Here is a 22,679-nt window from a genome sequence, read left to right as displayed (position 1 = left end):
TTTTCTGTACAACTTCTAACACAAAAAAGTACTTCTTTAAGACGCATATAGTAATATCTCAAACTGTTTTGATACCGAGCAGATAGGGCAAATTAGCAGATAAATATATGAAACTGCTAATGTGGTGTGGTGATCTTAATAACAGTTTCATATAATTATGGAACTTTCAAGGACATATTACTCTTGTTTATAGACATTAGTGAACTTAATTACAAAACTACTTTCCATTACTTTCAAAAGCGGTTTTTTCTTTACAGACATTCTTTTTGGCTTACTTTACTAGTGCTTTTTATGTCTCTATATAGATTTAACCATTTCTCTTAATGATAAAGGAGCATTAAAGAAGTTAGATGTTTTCCTTTATGCAACACCTATTGTATTGAATGTGCTAGTTTTAAGAAAAATGTAGAATTAATTTTGAAAGAAATAAAAGCTTACATTATTAGTTGATTTCGGACTATACTAAAGAACCTATATTTAAGATTTAAAAGTGTATTAGTTTGTTATTAATACAAAAATCAACTCATTTTAAACATTCTTAAAGATAAATTATTTGATTTCAAGCAACAATTAGTCATACTTTTATATAAGTTGCGATAACCCTTTTGTTAAACTGTGTTACATAGCATATTAGGAAGAAGTTTTACTTGTCTAAATGCAATTCTTTGAATCTACAACTAAAAGGAGAAAAATATTAGTTACAAGTTAATTATATGGAATAGATTAATCAAAACATAACATAAAAACATAATGCATAGTTCTTATTCACTATTTATTAAGTTTTAATTCTTAGAATCTTATTATCTACGTATTTATGAAATATTTAACTTTTTATTGATACATTTCTTCGCCATATATGTTTGGTTAAGGTTATTAATTTCTCAAAGTAAACAATTTCTTTTTTTTTTTTTAAATAATTCTCTAGCTAGATAAATTACACAATTTTTCCTCCAAAGTAACAGGAACAAAAAATTCAGAATATCACCAGCCATGTACTATGCCAAACTATTTATTCCTTATTTAATATTGTTAAAACTATACAATTTTTGTGTTACTCTTTTACAGCTTAAATAGATATTCTTTCTTATAAGGCCTGTTTTAAAATGTTACTAAATATTGGTATGAATTACATATCTTTCTCATAATTTGCTTATGTACTGTACCAAATAAGTTAACTAAACGGGGGGAAATTGCATATAGTACCTAAGCCGTGTAGGTTCTGTTTTTATATTTAAAGTTTTCTTTTACTAATTATTCCATTAAATGCATTAGATATAATCAAAATAAAATTTTAAATAGGATTGGAAAGTAGCATCTACAATATGTAAGAGGGTAACTAAATATCATTTTATAATTACTTTTTTATCAAAAAAAAAATATTAATCAAAATTAGAGTACTTGCTCTACTTAGCTCTTTATATATACATGTACATTATTCAAAACTTGCTCTCTCTCAAGTCATTAGACTTGTCTATACTTACTAAGAAATAAAACATATATGTTACTATTTTTCTAAAATTTTACGTCACATATTAAAATTATGAATTGAAATGAGATTTCTAATAATTACTTTTATATATATATATATATATATATATATATATATATATATATATATATTATAATTTTGACTGATCAAAACTTTTCATGGACATAATTCATAATGAATATTCTTTTTTTTAATGTACTAAGCTTTTACCTATATTAACGAATCAGAAAATAGTATTGTAGAAGGTAAGTTAGGTAGTGAAAGGAAAGGAAGGAGATCTCATTGTCACCAAAATCATCCCAACTAAATATTTAAGATAAAAGTACTATGCTATATATTCGTACGTTTAGGTTATTAGATTGCTATTGCACCCTACCTAACCATAATCATCCATACAAAATGTGCAGTTCCATTGTACTTTTACAATATAAAATCACAGACACACATATTCCAGAAGGAGAGACAGGGAACATAAACAGGTAAATAAGCATGTCTAGTTAACCTATACTGATAAAAATTATAATTTACTCATACATGATTTCATGAAAATAAAAGCACTAACATAATTAACCATATCAGTTTCTCTCATCATTGCCATTGTTGCATAATCGTATAGTTTCTTAATCTTCAAACTTATATAACATGTTATTAAGCAGGTAACCGAAGGCTGTAACGGTTGATTTCACTAATAAAAGCATGCAACTTTACCAAGTAACTGTTCTGCACAACATGTCAAATACCTAATCGCTTGTTTAAACTTCTTTTGTGTGTATTAACCAAATAAACCAGGGAAAATCAGTGTTATATTAATGCTTTAATACCTTCATTTGGATAAGACGTTTTATTGGTTGCGTTGCTTGCTCCTCGTTTCTGATCTCTGTCATTTTGTAATCTGCAAACAGATAGTTTCATATATGTTACACAATTTTCTAGATTAAAATCATTTATATGTATAGATACAACTTTATATGCATTGATGTGTAACTCAAAATGCCATATAATGTCAAAGAAGATAAAATATTACACATATATAGCTTTATTCTCTTATTCAGTCATCTAACAACTTTAAAGCTTTGAAACTTGAAAACTTTAAAAGTAAGTTTAATTAATAGTGTTATTTTAACAATCATTTTTAACCATATTATTATTATACTTAACCCTGATTTAAAATTTAATGTTAATGCCTATATATAAATTAGTAATAAAGCTCGGGTTTTTTTTTTTTAAAATACACTACTTTTATTGGTTGACGCGTCTACATGAATTAAAAGTAAAACTTATGAAATGAAATCTTCAAACTTTTTAAATATATTCAAGATTTCATTTTAAGAAATTATAATTATAAGTAATAAATACCATATCTATGTCCTTAGTATTTTCCCAAAAGTTACGCTGTGCAATATATGTGAAAGTTAGATGAAAATGAGTATATGAAACTTAATTTAAGTAAAAGAAGAAAAGATAATGATTGCTTACAGATGACAGAGTGAGCTTTATACATGGCTCGCTTCCACATTGTCTCCTCGTTCGATTTTATCGTAAAAAAGTCAATACTTGAGCTGAAAAGTTGTAAGAGAGATTTGCAGATTCGCTTGTGAGCAAAAGAAAGACAAAACATATGATAACTACAACATATGCAATACCATCAAACCATAACACCATATGATAACTACAACATATGCAATACCATCAAACCATAACACCATATATATCACAGTCTGCGCAGTCATCACTGTATGTGCAGTCATAAATTAGAAGAAAATTTATTCTTGGATACTCTGTCCTGATATGCACAATAGATCAAAAGAAAAATAGAAAAAAAAATATAAATTGATACTAAAACCAATTTAAGGATTCGAGATTGAAGTCTTAATAATTAAGTTAAAAGGATAAAGTTATTTATCAGTTATTTTTAATAAGAAATACATATATTACAAATGAATGTGTGATAAACATAGAAAAGGATGTTTTCAAATTAAAAATTGAGTTTGAGTGGTTCACAAATGTATATAAATAATTAAAATTAAAATTAAAATTATAGCTATAGTATATACAGTTATGTTTTTTTTTCAAATTTAATCAATAATTTGAATATTTAGTTAATTAAAAAATGATCAAGAAAATTATTATCGTTTTTATTGTAGTTTTATCAAAATTTGAGCATATTTTTATGTTAAAAGTTATTAATTAATCTAAGATTATTATTGTTTTAATTAATTTATATATATATGGGTAAGTGTTTTTTTTTATTGGATTAAAAACCCTAAACAAGAGTAAATTTTTTGAACAGACAATCATCTTGCCAATTTCATTGTGAAAGTGTTTTCTTCCATTTCTACAAAAGGATTTCAAGCTTTCAAATTATAAAATCAATAAATAAATAATAAAGATTCACACAGAAAAGGGTGAGATGGGGGATAGTGATAATCTTCATTATAATTTTGATTTCCTTTAGTAAACACCACAGACAGAAACTTATGTTTTTAACTTCATCGATTAACAAGTCATACATTAAAAACAAAAAACTGAACTGAAAATCCTCAACATGATAAAAATGAGGTGAAGTAAACAATGAGAAAACCAGCATATACGGTATAGATATATAGCTTATCAGCTACTAAGATTTCACAGGCTCACATGAAACAGAATAAGGAATAAAGAAGCTCAAGAGTTCTTGAACAACAATATGCATATATTGAAACATAAGCACGTACATTCTATCAAAGAAGATAAATATACGTACTTGACTACAAGAAGAACTTGTTGAACAGAAGCAGCTGGTATTGTACGTAAACAACCTCACAGAGAAGAAACTCCTGGAAAGAACACTGTTGAAAAGCAGAGTGGCAATAACCTCGAGAGACTGAGAGATAGAGAGAGATCTAATTAAGCGTTATCACTGAGAGGTATGGCAAAGAGGGCACTAACACTAACAGGTATATAGCACCTGAGATTAGGTTACATACTCTATGCAGAAGTTTTTGATTACTGCATGTTTTGGTAATTTCTTCTGCATGCTACCTAAAAACCATGCTTAGGTTCTGGCACCCTATACCATATATGGGGAAAGTGAGTGGTAATGGAAAAAGTAGTAAGTGGTTTTTGACCACTACTTATTCACCGTCTCAACTAGTGTGCATAACAAATATTTAGGTTTTACATCTTATCGTGTAATTTAAGCTTAATTTAATTTCACTCAAATTGGCTTATAAGCTGATCGTATTTGTATTTATTTTATACACTGTAAAGTGATTTTAATTTTAGTTGAAGGGAAACTTTTACCACATCTTTTCGGCTTAAAGCATAGTCCTCACATGATGTAGATAAAATTAGTAAAGTCAAAACAAGTTGAAACTTGTGAGTTAATTTGACTCATCATAGATTCGAGTTGGATTGAGTTGATTTTTTTTAAAAAATTTTGATATGAGTCAATTTTAAACTCGACTCACCTGGTTGAATTTGTGGTGATGACTAACCAATGCACCTAATTTTTCCAATAAATGTTTTTTATTAGTTATTTTACATAATATTGAAACAAAAAATCTTATGAAATTATTTTTGTATAGAGTAAGTCTTTAATTAGAAACAAAATTTTTATACAAAAACAAATTTGAATAACTATAAAACCATTGAAAATTTGATCGAAAAGATTTTTTGATATTTTTGTGTGAATAATATCTTATGTTTGATTGATCATAAATGTAATTTAAGAACTTTCTCTTTTATTTAGATTTAAATTAGAAATTTTTTGAATTAAAAAAATTATAATTAAGTAAATCAGTGAGCAAACCCGTGGGTCGAGCTGGATCAGATCAGGTGATCCGTTTTGAGAGCACTAAATAACACAATAAACCAATAAACAATAAATTTTACTGTAATAAACTCTAACTTTGACTCTAATTCTATGTTAAAAGATAAATTTTAAATCTCTCTTAATCTTAAAAGTTATAAGATAAAATTTATATAAATCCCTCATAAGAATATAAATAAAACACTAGGAAAGAAAGTTACCCAAAACTGATATCTCAAGTTGTTGGAGGAAACGAAACAGAATTTAAATGATTTATGCAATTCTTTTGTTACTAGTTATAAAAATGTTTTTGTACATAGATATGATGATTGATAATGATGTTGAGTGCATGGCATGCAGATACCTCTGGTGCTGAAGTTGTACGTCTCTCTTTCTCTCTGGGCCGTATGTAGCAGCAAATAAAATATAAAAAAGCTGATCACACAGCTAAGGCAAAGGCAATAATATTATATTTGGGAAAATGATTTTGTAAGATTAGTCTGACTAAGGTGGATCCTTGAGAAATTTCGAAATTGGTACGTTTGCATATATGCAGCAGTGTCTCATTGATTTGTGTAAGGTTGATGACCCATCCCTTTCTTCAGCTATTTTTCTGCCTCTCATGTGAAATATTAGGAGAATGTGAAGACTAGCTTCCTATATCTCTCTTTACCTAACCACTTTTACCTACACAACTTCCTTTCAATACTCTACTTAGTACGGACTTATTCTCACTCTCTTTATTAGGTTTGATCATAATCACTAAGAAAATTTATCTCTTTAAAGTTTAAGCATTATTATTATCTGTAATATTTAATGAGAATAGGTTATTTTGCATTCCCTTCTAGGATGATGCCTGTTTTTACTATCCTTGTCTTATGTTTTACCCTTTTAACACTATTGTGTGTAGAAAAATTATTATACATACCAAAAATCGTAATGAACTCTTAGATGTACACCTTGAGAGATGATGAAAGTTATAGATTTATAAAATAGATTGGGAGTTAACCAAATTCATCAAGGATATAATTAAAAATGAATCAATTTAATTTTACTTACTTTTTCTTTAAACAAAAATATATAACGGTTTTCATTACCATGAGTTGGTGAGTTGCAATGACTCTTAAATATATTTTATTTTTCTAATATATTTCATATATTTATCCTACTATAATTGAAATGAATTGACGTGTATAATGACACTGTTTATTTAATTTACTAAACAATAGGAAGAGATATTATAAAAAAAAAACGTGTTAACTTAATAGAGTTGATTTTTGAAGAAACATGAACAATTGATCTCTAGAAAAAAAAAGTATATAGGTCATAGTTTAGATTTTCAATAATCTTTTCAAAAATCAACCTATATATCACAACAGTGATTTATGAAGAAACTAACTATATATTTGGATGTTAGTTTAGAGTGGGTGACAAAAAAAAGTCAGTCGTCCATTTTGGTCCATCTTAAGTTAAACTTAGATTGAACCAGCCCACCAATTTTTTAAAATTTTTAATTTATATATATATATATATATATATATATATATATGTATGTATATAATTATATAAATATTTATTAAACTTTTAATTGATTAATTAATACTTTTAATATGATAATTAAAATAATTATTATATTTGTATGTTAGATATTTTATTGTAACTATTAATAAAAACTTAATTTAGAATTGTTAATAATTTACCTTACAATATTATTAAATATTTACATGTATAAAAATGTATAAAAAATTAAATTATTTTTTATTTGATTTTTAATTAAGAAAAAAAATCAATAAACAAGTTTCTTTCATCTCGTTTATGTCTGTCAATTTAAAAGGTAGATAAATAAATCAAAACAAATTAACAAACTGAAAATTTTGTAACTTAATCTATCCTTTTTAAACCAATTAACAAATTGACCCTCAAACTATAACCTACTTTATCATTCATATTTTAGAGTAATACATGTTAAAAACAACTTTTTTTTTATTAAGTGTAACACATGTTAATAATGTTTGAGATATTTTTAATTAAAAGTGTGACATACAAAGTATGTCATAATAAAATAAAGTAAAAACTCAATAATATAAACCAAGGCACCAAACAAAAACCGCATTTAAACCATATACTAACATTTTCAACAGCCATATTAACTATTAAGCTCGTGATCAAGAGTAGGACTAAGAACCTGCTAAGATGTGTTGACCTTTTTGTTAAGAACTAGTGTTTATACTCGTTCATTAGCACGAGTAGTTTTTTCTTTTTTTTTAAATTAATTATAATATATATATATATATATATATATATATAGATAGATAATGAAAAGTAGACTGATTTGCGCCCCTGTACTATAATGATAAGAATATTAATAGGGTAATTGATACAATGGTTGATGACGTAACTACGAATCCTGTATTCAATGTCAATGCACTTTCTTCATTAATTAACAGCAATTATTTACTGTGACTTTCTTTGACTGCCACGAAGACCATTTTGACCAACCTGCATAAATTTTAAATTTAAAAACATTAACCTATTTAGGTATATGCCAATCATGAAAATATCTTTTTAGCATTAATTAATTATCAGTGCAGCCAAAATTAAATTAACAAAATAATGCAAAGCCATGACCCCTTTGTTGCAATCATGACTGACATTCTACTTTGTCAGGAAAGACTTCACCGTCACAATTTTACACAGTGAAAAAAATTAAAATATGATTATCACGAGTTAAACTATGTTTTTGATATGAAAAACAATTCATTTTAATGTCTAGCTCTCAAGTTTGATATTATATTTTTGAAACAACTATAATTTTCAATTTTGAAAAACAGTTGATTTAAAATGTGTAAAAAATACTCATTATTTGAACAAAAGAGTTATAACATGTAAAAATAAAGTAAAAAGTAACAACTACAAACATTAAAAATTGTTATAATACTAATAAATGAAGCATGCTTTTAAAGAAATCAAGTTAATTTAAAATGTGAAAAAAAAATGTATAACTCATTGTTTGAACAAAAGAGTTATAACATGTAAAAATAAAATAAAAAGTGACTACTACAGACATTAAAAAATGTTATAATAATAATAAGAGTTATATATATGCTTTAAATTCTTTTAATATGCATATTCATTCATTGGTTAAAGCATAACACAGAACAAATATAAAAAAAGATTTAAGTGAAAAAATTCCGTTGCCGGGAATCGAACCCGGGTCTCCTGGGTGAAAGCCAGATATCCTAACCGCTGGACGACAACGGATTTGTTGATATCAATTGTATCCGAAATATTTTAACTAATTTTTTCTCCTATATTTCATGCCAAAAAATAAATCACTGAAAATTCAAACCAATTAAATTAAATGTTTTAAGATAATTTTTATGGCTTTGTACAATAAATCAGTAGAATAAAAAATCAAGACTGAATAAAAATTAAGATATTAATAGTGTGAATTCTTTAAACAAACTAAAACACCATTTTAAGAAATTAAAAAATAAAACGTAAAAACATACATCTAAATAAATATATTTTTTTCTTTTACTTATTTATTTAGATTAAATTAGAATGAAAAATTAAATTAACACAACTCATTAGTTTTAAACTAATAAAAGAATATGTTTTTAATTTTCACATTTTTATAAAATATAATCAATGTTTTTGTATTTGAATATTAATAGATTTGAAGCCTAAACTTTAAAATCATTAAAGTTCATTTCAAATTTTATGCTGATTTTTTTTTTTTTTGTAATAACTCTTAAAATGTATTAATTTTGATTTATTAAAAAAAGATTAATATATTTTGCACAAAACAACCTTAAAATTCCAGCATAAAAAAATTTAGTCATATATTAACTTAAATTGAGAAAGTCAACCCACTTGTATTGTAAAGTTAAGGCATGACGTTTATCAATAGAGAAATCAAGACTTCAACAATTGGCAAGAAAACACATGAATTAAAAACACATTAGTGCTAATAAACAAACAATTTTTTTTATTTGTAGTTGTTTTCATTATTTGTCTTGGCTGCTTCAACTTCAATTCCAAGTTCAAATCTGTTCACTAATTTTCTGAAGAAAAGAGAAGAAAACAAAAGAAACTCTTCCCTGTTTGTTTACTTTCCTTGCTACCCAGCCATGATACTCTGCCAAAGTTACTAGACCCAAACAAAACCTAACCCATCTACTATTTCTGTCATGGATGCGCGTAGAGCTCCACGCGCCGTTATTGATCCTAAGGTCCGCAGAGTCGGGTTCTTCGCCCCGCCCGACCGTCCTCAATCGGGTCCTCCACACCCGATCAAACTTGACGCCTCTCCCGCAGCCAACTCCCTCTCGCCGGTCATGATCCCACCGCCGCGCCATTTGTCGGAGAATCTCAGCCTCCACGGCCGTCCCGCTCCGACTTCTCCATCCATCGAGGAATCGGTCACTGCCGGGAGCTATTCTAGCTCGTCGGAGTTCTTTCCCGCTCCGATGTCTCCAGCGCCGTCCTCTTACTCGAACAGGGTGGTTGTTAACGACGGAGACTTCTTCGAGGGCGGTAAAGTGGTCTCTTCGTCTCCTCGCAGAGGGGTTGACTTGACGGGAGGGGTTGACTTGATGGCGACGAAGGCCAGTAGCGTCTTAGCCAGCGAATTAACCACGGTGAATGCTGATTCTCTTGCAACTGGAGGTGAGGTTTTGCTACTTTTGCTTTGTTCAGTTATTTGAATGGAGGAATCAATATGCTTTGAACTGAATTTTTTTGTTAAAGTAAAATGAAATTTCAATTCAATATTTAATACCTATGATAAAGTTTTGTGTCAGCACATCTAAAGGGATGAATGTTTATCGTTACATGCAATTGAATGGAATGAAGTCTTGTGTAGTTGCTCTTTCAGCTTCCTTGTCGTCTAGATTTAATTTTTGATAGCTTATTGAGTGTAAGTCAACTCTACTGTGCATATCACTAGTCAGAATGTTTCACAGTATAGTGTTGCTTGGTCTTTATCCCTTCTGCACTACACGCTTTCAGCTTGCTTATTGTATTTCCAAAAGTGAAGCTGCTGAATGTCTTGTTTAATATTGAATTGAAAAGTAGTGCAAGAAAATTCTTTATTATTGTTATCTACTTCTCACAAATTGGTTACATTTTGTCACTAGTATGTTTGTAGTTGCTTGAAGTTTGTGTGACTGCATAAAATTCGAGATAAAGGGGCTGAATATTACCCAGCACCAGAAAAAATCAGAGATTTGCAGTTGTGGCTAGGACTATCTTCTGTTATTCATACCAACAAAATGATAGAACAAGATCATACTCTAAAGGGAAGAAAATAATAAATTTTTATTGGTGATTTTTAAATAGTCTAAGTGTTTTTCTAACTTGGATCTAACCATGGACTCTGCGGTCTTAGGCCAGGGTAGAAGATACAAAAATGAATGATTTCACTGGATGTTATTCAACATACCAATACTGTTTCCGCTCTTTAAGGGTCTAATCCATTCTCAAATGACCAGATGTATCTCCCTCTCAACCCATTTTTTTATTTATAAACAGCATGTTTTATTTATCTGATTATCCCAACCCGCAGCTAACTAACTAATTATTCCTATAACTCACTATGGGGGGTCAACTAGCACAGAACCATGCTTTAGCTTATCTGGTTGAAACATTGATTGTGGTTATCTTGGCCTGAATAGTTCCTTAAATATTTTACTCTTTTTGTAATTAAAGTCAACTTGATAAAAAGAAGAAGAAAAACTAGAAACTAAGTTTCAATGCAAGTGTAATTCAATATCATTGAATAACATGACTTTAGATAAGTAAAAATATGCAAAGGGAAATGATTATAATTGACTTCATGATAGATGCCTATTTGTTGCTATCTAAATCTAAAACATTTCACAAACAGAACCAGTTATTGTTTTTGTGGTAAAATTGGATTCAAGTCATGTCCAAATGAAACAAAAAAAGTTGAATGTTGGAATGAAGTACTTGATGTTGACTAAAGCTATAGTAGTACCTGATGCTTCGTATACCCTGTGGTTACTTTCCAGAAGTAGTAGCCAACACTTCGTAAGTGACTCAAATTATGTCAAAAAAAATCACAAAATGCACCTAATTTTGTGCCCTTTAAATCTTAGTTTTCTGATTTTTTGTACTTTGGGCTCTGATATTTACTACAAAAGATAGATGTTTATTAAAAAGAGAATTGCTTGTGTTTTTTGTCATCTGCTACATTGTCCAGTCAGAACATATGAAGAATAATTGTTGTATCAGTCTAACTTGCTTGTTGGCAATGGTAGATGTCATCATAACATGATCTTTCTGGTTCTTGTCATCTTTCATGTTCTTCCTTGGATGCCTTTTAAAAGGAATCTTTGACAATATGAAGTTATTATTTGGTATTTAAGCATTTTCTCCTTAATCCCCTTTAGAGAGAGAGAGAACAGACAAGGGAGGAGGATCGACCATGGAAGTGAAAGACCAAGCTCTGAGTACTAAACTGAAGAAAGAAAAGACCTCAAAAGCTGAAAGACGAGCTCTTCAAGAAGCTCAACGAGCTGCTAAGGCTGCTGCAAAAGGTGTGTATTGGCGTTTAGCTTGCCCTTGTTTGATTGAGATTATGCAGTGTTGATCAGGTTTATTTTAGGCATAAACAAACTTTCAGCTAGAGCATGTGAATACGTGAAGTTTCTCTACAAACTCAGAAAGTGAATTAAAAGTTGTAGTTGTTAGTTTGGTCGTCTATTTTTACATTTCCTGTTGAAATGTTGCACATTTTTTTTTGTTTGGTCATTGGATCTAGCTTCTTCAAACCCAATGTATAAAATGAAATTATTTTTGGAAGCCTCAATTGGGAATTTATGATGAGATTTCACATATATTCTTTTTTAATATATTCATTGTGATTAACACTGCTTATTAGTTCGTGCCTTTATATGATGTGTTGTTAGCCGAAGGAAATAAGGCATCTGGAACTCTGGCTTCAGTGAATGTAAAACCAGCTAAAGCTGCAAAGCCCCCACAAAAAGTTGATAATGCTTCAGTTGCAGCCTCTGATAAGAAAGGGGTTGATCGTTCACAAGAAAAAGATAGAAAGAAAGATGTTCCTCAACCGCGGATGCAATATGATGATAAAAGCAGAGTGGAGAAAGCCAAAAGACGTGCTGTAGTAAAACAAACTGAAGCTAAGAACAGAGTTGAACTATTCAGGCATTTGCCACAGTATGAACATGGGAGTCAGCTACCAGATCTTGAGGCAAAGTTTTTCCACCTTGGCCCTGTGCATCCTGCTGTTTATAAGGTAGCTTATGTTGTTCTACTGTTCTGTTTAATCTTTTTTACAACTCATGTTTCTTATGTAGTTGGGTTAGGATCCATCGATTCATAATATATGATGTTCTAATGTCATTCTCATAGCTCACCAATTAGATAAGATCACATGATAAACGGGGTTCCTTGCCCTATACGAAGTTGAATATTGAAAACAGAAGATTTTAGCACCAAATTAATTTAAATCAGTGTTTGATACAGCCTATTGTGAAAAGAATCGTAAAACAAACATTCAGCATATTGGAGTTCATTTATTGTATTCATTCAGCTGCAACACGCAACATGTTTAAATCATTAAATGGAAATGGTTTCTTTATACCTAGCCTAATGTAATATATTAAATTCTAATAGTTTAATTTATACAATTTCCGGACTTATGACTCTTCCAACATATAAATTATAGGCTTTTGTTTTCAGCTTTTCATCAATAAAAAATATCATTACTGAAATTTGCATATTCATCAAACAGACCCTTAAGCTTATTTGCAGTGCGATGGTTGAAATTTTGCATGGTGATGCATCACGTTCTGGGGTAAATTCTATGCTGTCTCCAAGCATTTAGGTATTTTACTCGCAGTTAAAGTTTCAAAAGTCACTTATATAGTAAGATTACTATGGTTCTCAGGTGTCTAAAACATTTTAAAAAGTGGACAGTTTATAAAAAAAAATAAAAATAAAAATCCTACATTGTTCTTCGGAGTTTACAATGATGGTGGCACAATTTGCACCTTATTGGTTATAGTTTGGACTGTTTCCAACCCTGCATTGCTGCCTTCATTTTTTTGGTATTGATATTATGAACATGAAGTGGAAGTCAATTGGAAGGAAGGAAGGAGGGGGAAGTTGAATGCAAAACAAGTACTACTAGATTTAGGTAATAGTATGCTTGAAGTAAGACGCTTGAAGGTTAAAGCTATTATCTATTTCATGCATGGTTCATATGAGAACATAGGCCAGGCAAGATGAAGAATATGAAATAGTATGAAGAGTTACAGTCCTTAAATATGTTCGGCTCCTTACAGGGCTCAGAATGATTTCACGCTTCTAATTTTTTTTTTGCACTCCTTTGTCTAAGACATTGAACTATGTGAAAGGTAAAAGTTCATCCTAAATGACATCTGAACTGAAAACAAATTGTATCTAGGGACCTATTGTATGAATGAAGATACTATAAGCTGAATCATGAGTTCATTAAATTTTTTTTAAGGTGTTGTGGCTGATATGGGACGGGATAGGTTAGTTGTTACCTGGTTCAATGTCTTTTATAAATTTTGCACTTTTTATTTGTGTTTTCCTTTAACCGTTGTGGTCTTAATGATAATCAGGTAGGTTTGCAGTATCTCTCTGGAGATATAACTGGTGGCAATGCTCGTTGTATTGCTATGCTTCGAGCATTTCAAGAGGCCATTAAAGACTACGGGGTTCCATCCGAGAAGACTCTGGTGAGAGACTTAACAGCAAGATTGAGTAGTTATGTTTCTTTTCTCATTGAGTGTCGACCACTTTCTATCAGTATGGGCAATGCAATTAGATTTCTCAAAAGTCGAATTGCCAAGCTACCTTTGACGATATCCGAGTCAGAATCAAAAACCTCTCTTCAATCAGATGTTGAGCGTTTCATAAATGAGAAAATTCTACTTGCCGACAAGGTGATAGTCAAGCATGCTATCACAAAAATAAGAGATGGTGATGTTCTTCTTACTTATGGGTCTTCATCCGCAGTTGAAATGGTACTATTACATGCACACGAGTTAGGTAAACAGTTTCGAGTTGTAGTGGTAGACTCTCGTCCAAGACTTAGAGGGAAACTTTTGCTTCGTAGGCTTGTGGAGAAGGGTCTTAGCTGTACATACACTCATATAAATGCTGTTTCCTACATAATGAAGGAAGTTACTCGAGTATTTCTGGGTGCTTCATCAGTGTTGTCTAATGGGACAGTTTATTCAGCAGTTGGGACTGCTTGTGTTGCAATGGTTGCCCATGCATTTCGTGTCCCTGTTTTAGTATGCTGTGAGGCTTATAAATTTCATGAAAGGGTGCAGCATGATTCCATATGCTCAAATGAGCTTGGTATGTAAACAATGAGAGATCACGTTCATTGCACCGATCTCTTTTGCCTTATGTCTGGAAAAAAGTTAATGCTTCTATAATTTTCTTACAGGTGATCCAGACATCATTTCTAGGGTTCAGAGTAGAGAGGATGTGAACCACTTGGAAGGTTGGGCCCATACTGAAAATCTGCAACTTCTAAATCTGATGTAAGACATTTATATTTACATTATACAAAACCAAAAATGTCATTTTATTACTCTGACCCTGCCATTTTCTATATTGATGCCAGCTATGATGCAACACCTTCAGATTACGTTTCCATGATAATCACAGATTATGGCATGGTAAGTGCTACAATTAAAGAAGATTTGTTTAGTTGCTGCTAGCAAAATACCTAAAGTGTGCCTTATTCCTAGTATGGATTCTGTCTCACTTTTTAGTAGAATGACACAATCAGAATTAAGATCAATTTGGACTAAGAAAATCCAAGAGGATAAAAGGGGAAAAAATTACTTGTATCCTTCCTCAAATATTAGATAAAAGAGATACATTAAAATAGTAGACGACAAGAATTTAAACGAGGTTAATCCTCATAATATAGCTGTTTTGTTTTTGTTGTAAAGTAAATGCATTTCTTATAGTCTTAAGGTGTATTTTCCATTCTATCACTTAGTATTGATTTACGATCACGAAAAATAAAAGATTTAACAATTTAATCCTAACAGGTCCCACCCACAAGTGTACCTGTAATTGTAAGGGAATATAGCAGGGAACAGGTGTGGATATGAATGCTCCAAATGTGGATCATCTCAATTCTTGTATGCATGCAGAGACCCAATTTTAGCAATAAAAGTTTTGTGAAGGCTACGATGATGCCATCGTTCTGTATCATTATTTTCTTATCCAGGAATAATGTAACGGTCCTTTTGTTCTTTTCGAAATTTTGGACGCTTGTCTCTGTATTCTCCTGTCGCAGTGAAGAGTGCAGATTGTCGCCTCTCCCGACAGATTTTGGCCATGCATTCTCACTTGTAACCCCTTTTTAGCGGTCTTCAAATTTTGAACAGTTTTGTTTTGGTGCTTCATTATTCTGTTACCAATTTTTGGTTTCGTTGATGGTAAAACTTCATTAGCTGTTACTGAATTATTTTTTCCACGTGAATGATCCCATCGGTAAGCATAAAAAGTTGCATGACAACGTTAACCAAAGCAGTTGTTTCAACTTAATCTGTATGGTATAGCTCCATGTTAGTTTATGAGGATGCAAATATACTTGGTGAAATTTCACTATCCTAATAGGTGTCTCCGAGAAGATGATGAATATGAATTGAAAGAATAGACATTTGATATTTTTGAAGAAGTATCAACAAATGGTAAGAGTCATTTTGTTTCATCTCTCAGCAATAAGTAATCATGTTCAATTTCAATTCTTTTTCTTTTAAATCTTCTATAGAGATCCTATTTTTGAATGTACATTTGTTTTCGATTCAAGTGTTTTCCTTTCTTTGATTTCATATTCATTTTAGTTCAACACAACTACTTCATACTCAAATACAACATAACATCATCCTAATTCAATTTAATTCAAATATATACAAATTCATTTCAATGCTCAACAAAAACCAAATATAGTAAAACTAAGAAATTCATAGGTTTTTTCTTCATAACAATTAAAGTAGAATGAATTTATTAACTCTCCTTAGTTCATTATTGTATTTCAACCTACAACATTAACACGTTCGATTAGAGTTAAAAATCTACTTCTAAAAAGTCTAAATATATAAAAAATATTCAAAATAATATAATATCAAAATCAAATAATAATTTTGATGAATCATATTGTCAGAATCTAAATTTTAACTCAGACTTAGAAAAACAATAAAAATATATATTAAAGAGCAGGAATAAACTTTGTAAAAAATCTTAACGAGATAAAAGAATCCTTATTACATCACAAATTCATTGATGCTATTTGATCAAGGAAAAAAAAAGTAACTCTAAAAATAGTCAGAAAAATTTAAATAAAACAGTTAGAATAGATGACGGTAACTTTATAAATAAATAGTTAAATAATTAAAGATATAGTTCATACACTCAACATAAAATAAAATTGTAACTATATTTATTCTATAAAAGAAACATCTCAATCAAACAAAAAATTAGGTTTCACACAAAAGTAAAGATTTTTTTATTTATAAATTCAAATATAACAAATAGTTAGCTTATATTAATTAAAAATTTTGGTTAATATTATTCAATATCACTAGTTTTAATGATTTTTTTTACTAAAACTTAATATTACATCTAACATCCCAAAAATATATTGTAAAGCTATATAATATAGAATCATCACATATATAATAATCTAGAACAGTCATCCAGCTATAATATAAAGTATTATCTTTCACAGTTATCTCAAAATAATCATAGAATTTAAAACTTTATATACAGACTACTACAAAACTATATACAATATTAAAAACAACTAGTCTAAGCTGCCGCGTCATCTTCATCCAATGCCTGCTCTAGAGACACCCCATCTCCCTCTGCTCACACCCATAGGATGATCATTGCAGAAGAAAGAATACCAATACATACAAAACACAAACACACAACAGGGTAAGCTAGTTTAAACAAGATTAATCATATATTCATTTACTAAGTTTCATATATATTCATTCACATCACATAAACTCTTTATACATGACACTACACTGACTTTGATTGTCCGGATTTAGAATGATTGCCGAGCTATGGCGGATCGTGAACTCGTGGTGGCTTCTACTGCTTTGCAAAGCCATTGCCAATGGGTTTCACCCTACCACACTCACGAAGTTAGTCTGTTATCACTCACCTTGGATCATACTAGAAGCACCCAAGACTAGGACCTCCTGCTACTCCTCACGACATGGATCAATCTTCTCTACTTGAGAATGAAAGACCATTGGAGTTTTAGGATAACCCCCAAGACTGAGCTCCTGCATTCATTCTAAACATACTTGAATCTCAACAAGAGATTTCACTTTGGATCACAACATAGGGCATCACCACGTAACCTCTCCGTAAGGATCATGTAATTACATCCATTAACCATACTTTGAAATCACATACTTTCACTTTAGAACATAACTCATGACAATAACCAATTATGTAATGTAATACAAACTTAAACATACTTCATATTGCACTCAACAATTCATTTAAATCAACTTAAGACTAAAAGAAAAGAGTGAACTAAACCTGGACCATTCGCATAGCGCACACATTCGCAGAGCGAATCCAGAGGTTTCTCGCACAACGACCCAACTCGCTGTGCGAATCCTCAAACAGAGACCCACTCCTCATAATCATTCGCACAACTATTAAACTCGCTATGCGAATAAACTCCTAATTGTATCATACCCCAAACCCCTCACATAACGCCCGAAATCGCTATGCGAGAGCCCCAGGCAGTGGCTCAGACTCCCTAAACACTCGCAGAGCGCACCTATTCACTATTCGAATAAAATTGGCAGTAGTCCCAGACCCCACCCAGTCGCATAGCGCCCTGATTCGCCATGCGGATCATTAAATAGAGAGCAACCCTCTCAAACCATTCGCGCAACGTGTTTATTCGCTGTGCGATGCCCTGACAGAGAGCATCTCGCTAGGGTGACTCACTGTGTGAATCAATTCGCACAGAGAGTCTGCATAATCTACAGAACGAAATTCTGCAGAAATATGCAACTCAACCACCAAATAGCAATTCTATTTATTTTTCCCAACTTCAAACACCCTCATATTGTTTTATAAACTTAATTAGACTTGTCTAAGTCATTCTAAACCTTCCTAACATCAATCTAAAGTGTTTATGAACCAATTCCTACTCTAAAACATCAAATTCATCAACTTAGGGACCCAAATCCCAATCTACCACTTTAAACCTATTTTTGACCATTTTGATGACTCAAACAAGTCACATATACTTTACTTAAACTGCCCCAACAGACCAAATGAGCCATTGGCCTCTAGTTCTCAATTTCACTACCTCAGTTCCTCTAAAATGACCAAAAACACTACCCAATTCACTTAACTTACTATCATGACTATTATAACAGATTACACTCATCTAACATACTCAATTGCAGTGTACATCACATCCAAAATCAGTTCACAAACATCATTCCACAATTTCACAGTTTACATTATAATACATACAATTACATCTACTCAAAACCTAAAATATGACCCGAACAACATAATAACACAAAATTCAGCATACACATGTCATACAACTAATTTAAAGAAAGTGTCTAGCTTCCCTTACCTTAGAGATAAACTGCCCCGCTCACAGAATCACTCCAACAGTACCTTGCACCGCAATGAAACTCAACAGAAACATACAACTCACCAATTGGTGATAGAGAACAGCTCTTAGAGCTTGAATTGAACTAGGAACTTAAGATGAAAACTACAAGACACATGCAACAGAAGAATTTTCATGATCTCGACTCAAGAACATGATGTGAAAAGGGGGAAAACAGCTTACCAACTAAAATCAAGAAATTAATCGGTCAGTTATGTAGCCCTCTACGCTGTGAACGCCTGGGCACCTCCTCATTGTCAATCAGACATCTCAATAGAGAGAAATTATAGAAAGATGTCAGAGAACTCGGAGAAATAGTGTTATGGAGAGATTAATTGTATTTACATAATGAACCGAGCTTTAGAAAGTTCTATTTATATTATAAGATTATTTTAAAATAATATAGTTCGTTTCATTATTCTAATACACCGATCTACTCTAATACTTTATTTTCTAGGTTCTTACATTACAAATAAAAACATATATTGAAAATAAACTGCAATTAAATAAAAAGTATTTTATGAATGAATGATATCATTTAATATGATATAATTAATTAGATTTATTTATATTTAAGTCTATTCACATGATATTTCTTTTACTATATTTAGTTCAAAATAGTCGGTGGTAAGAGTGTGGTAGCGGAAAGAGCACAATTGACGTGATATTTCTTTTACTATATTTCCACATACGATTTAATTACTTTGATAATGAGAATTATAATAATACAATCTAATTTTAATCATAACTCATTATATACTAATTTGATTATTTTATTATTATTATATATAAAATAAAAGTAATTATTAAAAAAATCGTACAAATGAATCACTCGACTATTTCTAATAACTGTTAGAAGAAACTAAAACTGTTAAATACTTTACCTAACTTTCTATTTTCTTGTGACGTAGAATTTTAATTAGTTCTTGTTTGTTACAAACTTTTCAAAAATATTTTTCACATTTTATTTTTGATTGAAATTTTAAACAAACACACTTGAAAAGATTTAGCAGTAAAGATGTTTGAATAATTTGTTTCATCTGAACAAAGTTTAAAAACAAACGAACTCTAATATATGTCTTGTTAATGAATTAGTGCAAAACATCGTATATTGTCATATTATTAAATTTATTCAAAATTTAATTTACAATTTCTGGTAAAGTATTTTTTTTTACAATGTTATATGTCATAATAATATCAAATATTAATTAAAATCATGGGTTTTATTTCGATAAGTTTTACAAAAGAAATTGACAAAAATAGTTGAAAATAATTTTGTTTAAAAATCACAAATTATCTTATAACTTTACCATCAAACACCTTTAATTTTTATTTGCATACGTATATGATAAGACGAGTTAAAATAAAATTTGTATTCATCGTAATATATATGTTTCATATGCTTATGGATCAGAATTATAGTTCAAGAAATATAACTTCGAAGAGATGTAAATTACTATAATAAAATGTGTAAATTATTGTAAACTATTATATTTAACTTTTACTGAAAAAATATAATTTTTTTACTTAAATACATCCAACACCAATGTATTTTAATATTTTTTAGATGATACATATGTATATTATTTCTTAATATAATTATTAGCTGCACAAGTTATTAAAGTGAAATAATTATATTCAGTATAGGAAACAATAATTAATAGAATTAATGAGATATTATTATAAGAAAGTTTTTATATTATAAGAACAAATATTTTCTTCGATGCAGAATTACAAATTCATTAATATTTCGAGAATATACCAAAAATAAAAGCAATATTACAAGAAAGATTTAATGTTATAGACAAATAACAAGTGTTCTAAAAAACTAAATCATAATTTTTTTATTCAAACATATAAATGTACCCCGTTACGATCTTGTAATGTAATTTCATAGAGTTTTAATAAAATATTTCTCGTTTAATTTATTTATTAGTACCACTGGTTAGAGTGATCTTTAACTTAATAGTGAAAGCTGGAAATTAGTAGGAAGATAAAACGGGGAAATTTAAGATTCATATTCCTTAATAAGAGACCACGATATACCATATATATATATATATATTAAAAGAAAGGCTTAATTACCTACTTAGTCCCCATGTTAGGAGGTAATTTTCTGATTAGTACCCGGTTTTAAAAATGTAGGCATTTGGTACCTATGTTTTGAAATTTGTATCAATTCAATCCTATCTAGTTAACGGCGTTATAATTGATGCGAGAAATTAAGGACCTTAATGATAGCCTGGGTGGAATAGCTATCAAATGTTTGAATGCATCTTCATTAACGTCCTTAATTTATCGCATCAATTATAACGCCTAACTGGATAGGATTGAATTGATACAAATTTCAAAACATAGGTACCAAATGCCTACATTTTTAAAACCGGATACTAAACAGAAAATTACCTCCTAACATGGGGACTAAGTAGGTAATTAAGCCTTTAAGAAAAAACAAAACAATGTTTTTTTATGACAAATATTTTTAAAGCTAATCTTGCTACTTTTGAAAAAATAAACTAAATAAACATTAACATATTAAATGTCTTTAAAATATAAACATCTTTAATATTTATTATACATAAATGTTTAGTGTTTTAAGAATTATAAATATTTTTTCTTCTACGATTTTGCAATGCACTCTTATACAATTTTTAATGAAAATATTCTCTTTTAATTTTTTTAATTAGTTTCCTTACGCTGGTTAGCGTGATTTAATTTTGAACTGGATAAAGAAAGTTGGATTGTAAAATAAAAGAAAAATTTCCAAAAGACATGATATAAAAATGATACGAGTAATTAATGCATTAATTCTCCTAATTATTTCTGCAGACCAATGAAGTCGAAGTATCTTTGCGCATTTAAAGTTGGGCAGAATTAATTCTTGAACATTTAATTTCTTAAATTAAGGTTTAATTAAATTTGAATTAGTATCAGATTTTAATTATTCCTGTAATAATGGTGCACAAGACAAACGGGTGCCTTCCTAGTAAGTGTTAGTAGCCTTTTCTACTTTTTCCGTATCGGTCCCTACAGCAACAACATTAACAAACACATGCATCAATCCAAAATCAAAACCTTATTATTATATAATGATAGATGTTTCTACTATAGTCTTATATTATTTAAAAATCAAAATTTAAAATAATTTTTATTTATTTTTACTTACTGAAATATTTTTTTAAATACAAAGATGTTATTCAACGAACTTTATATTAAAAAAGAAATTAAAAGATTATACTAATAATTAAAGAGTGTAATTGAGTGGAGTGTAATAGAACATCATAAAAATAGTATAGTTACCTATTTTGTTTGAGTTGTTGTGTTTGCCGGTGCATTCGCCAAAGTCCTTATTTATTTTTGAGTTGCGTTTCCCAATGTTCTAATAAACCGCAAAACGACATAACAGAGACATATTATGGTTTTGAGTTTGCGGAGTCCGAAGTAGAGAAGTAAAGAGTGGTTGTTGTGTGAGTGGAGCAGAATGATTAACAGCTTGGAGAAAGGCCATGCCAATTGGCTAATTCTCTTTTCCAACTTAATACCCCTCTGCCACACCCTGCATCTTCTCTCAAGCTCAAAAACCATTCCTTTTACCAAAACACCCCCCACCAATATACTATTTTTTCATTACTATTATTATTATTATTTTTTAATTATGAAAATCAAATACAATATACTTTTATTCTATG

At 29.9% G+C, this 22,679-nt stretch overlaps 1 protein-coding gene and 1 non-coding gene across 2 annotated transcripts; one reads left to right on the top strand and one right to left on the bottom strand.

The window, feature by feature from the left end:
- Nucleotides 1-8,468: 8,468 nt before the first annotated feature.
- Nucleotides 8,469-8,540, bottom strand: TRNAE-UUC (transfer RNA glutamic acid (anticodon UUC)). Its single transcript has one exon. It is a non-coding gene; the product is annotated as a tRNA-Glu (tRNA).
- A 745-nt stretch (nucleotides 8,541-9,285) lies between these two features.
- On the top strand, nucleotides 9,286-15,730 carry LOC124822298 (uncharacterized). Its single transcript, XM_088113861.1, has 7 exons — nucleotides 9,286-9,950; nucleotides 11,696-11,842; nucleotides 12,215-12,564; nucleotides 13,919-14,663; nucleotides 14,755-14,851; nucleotides 14,935-14,989; nucleotides 15,371-15,730. Exons 1-7 carry the CDS (start codon nucleotides 9,473-9,475, stop codon nucleotides 15,431-15,433), a joined length of 1,935 nt encoding a protein of 644 aa, XP_087969987.1. The 5' UTR covers nucleotides 9,286-9,472; the 3' UTR covers nucleotides 15,434-15,730.
- Nucleotides 15,731-22,679: the final 6,949 nt, after the last annotated feature.

This window comes from Vigna umbellata, chromosome 4 (assembly GCF_029865625.1).
Source record: "Vigna umbellata cultivar VRB3 chromosome 4, Vumbellata_1.0, whole genome shotgun sequence".
In the NCBI taxonomy this organism is placed as follows: Eukaryota; Viridiplantae; Streptophyta; class Magnoliopsida; order Fabales; family Fabaceae; genus Vigna; species Vigna umbellata.
The sequence above is the reverse complement of the archived record's forward strand: the minus strand, read 5'-3'. Positions and strand labels throughout refer to the sequence as shown.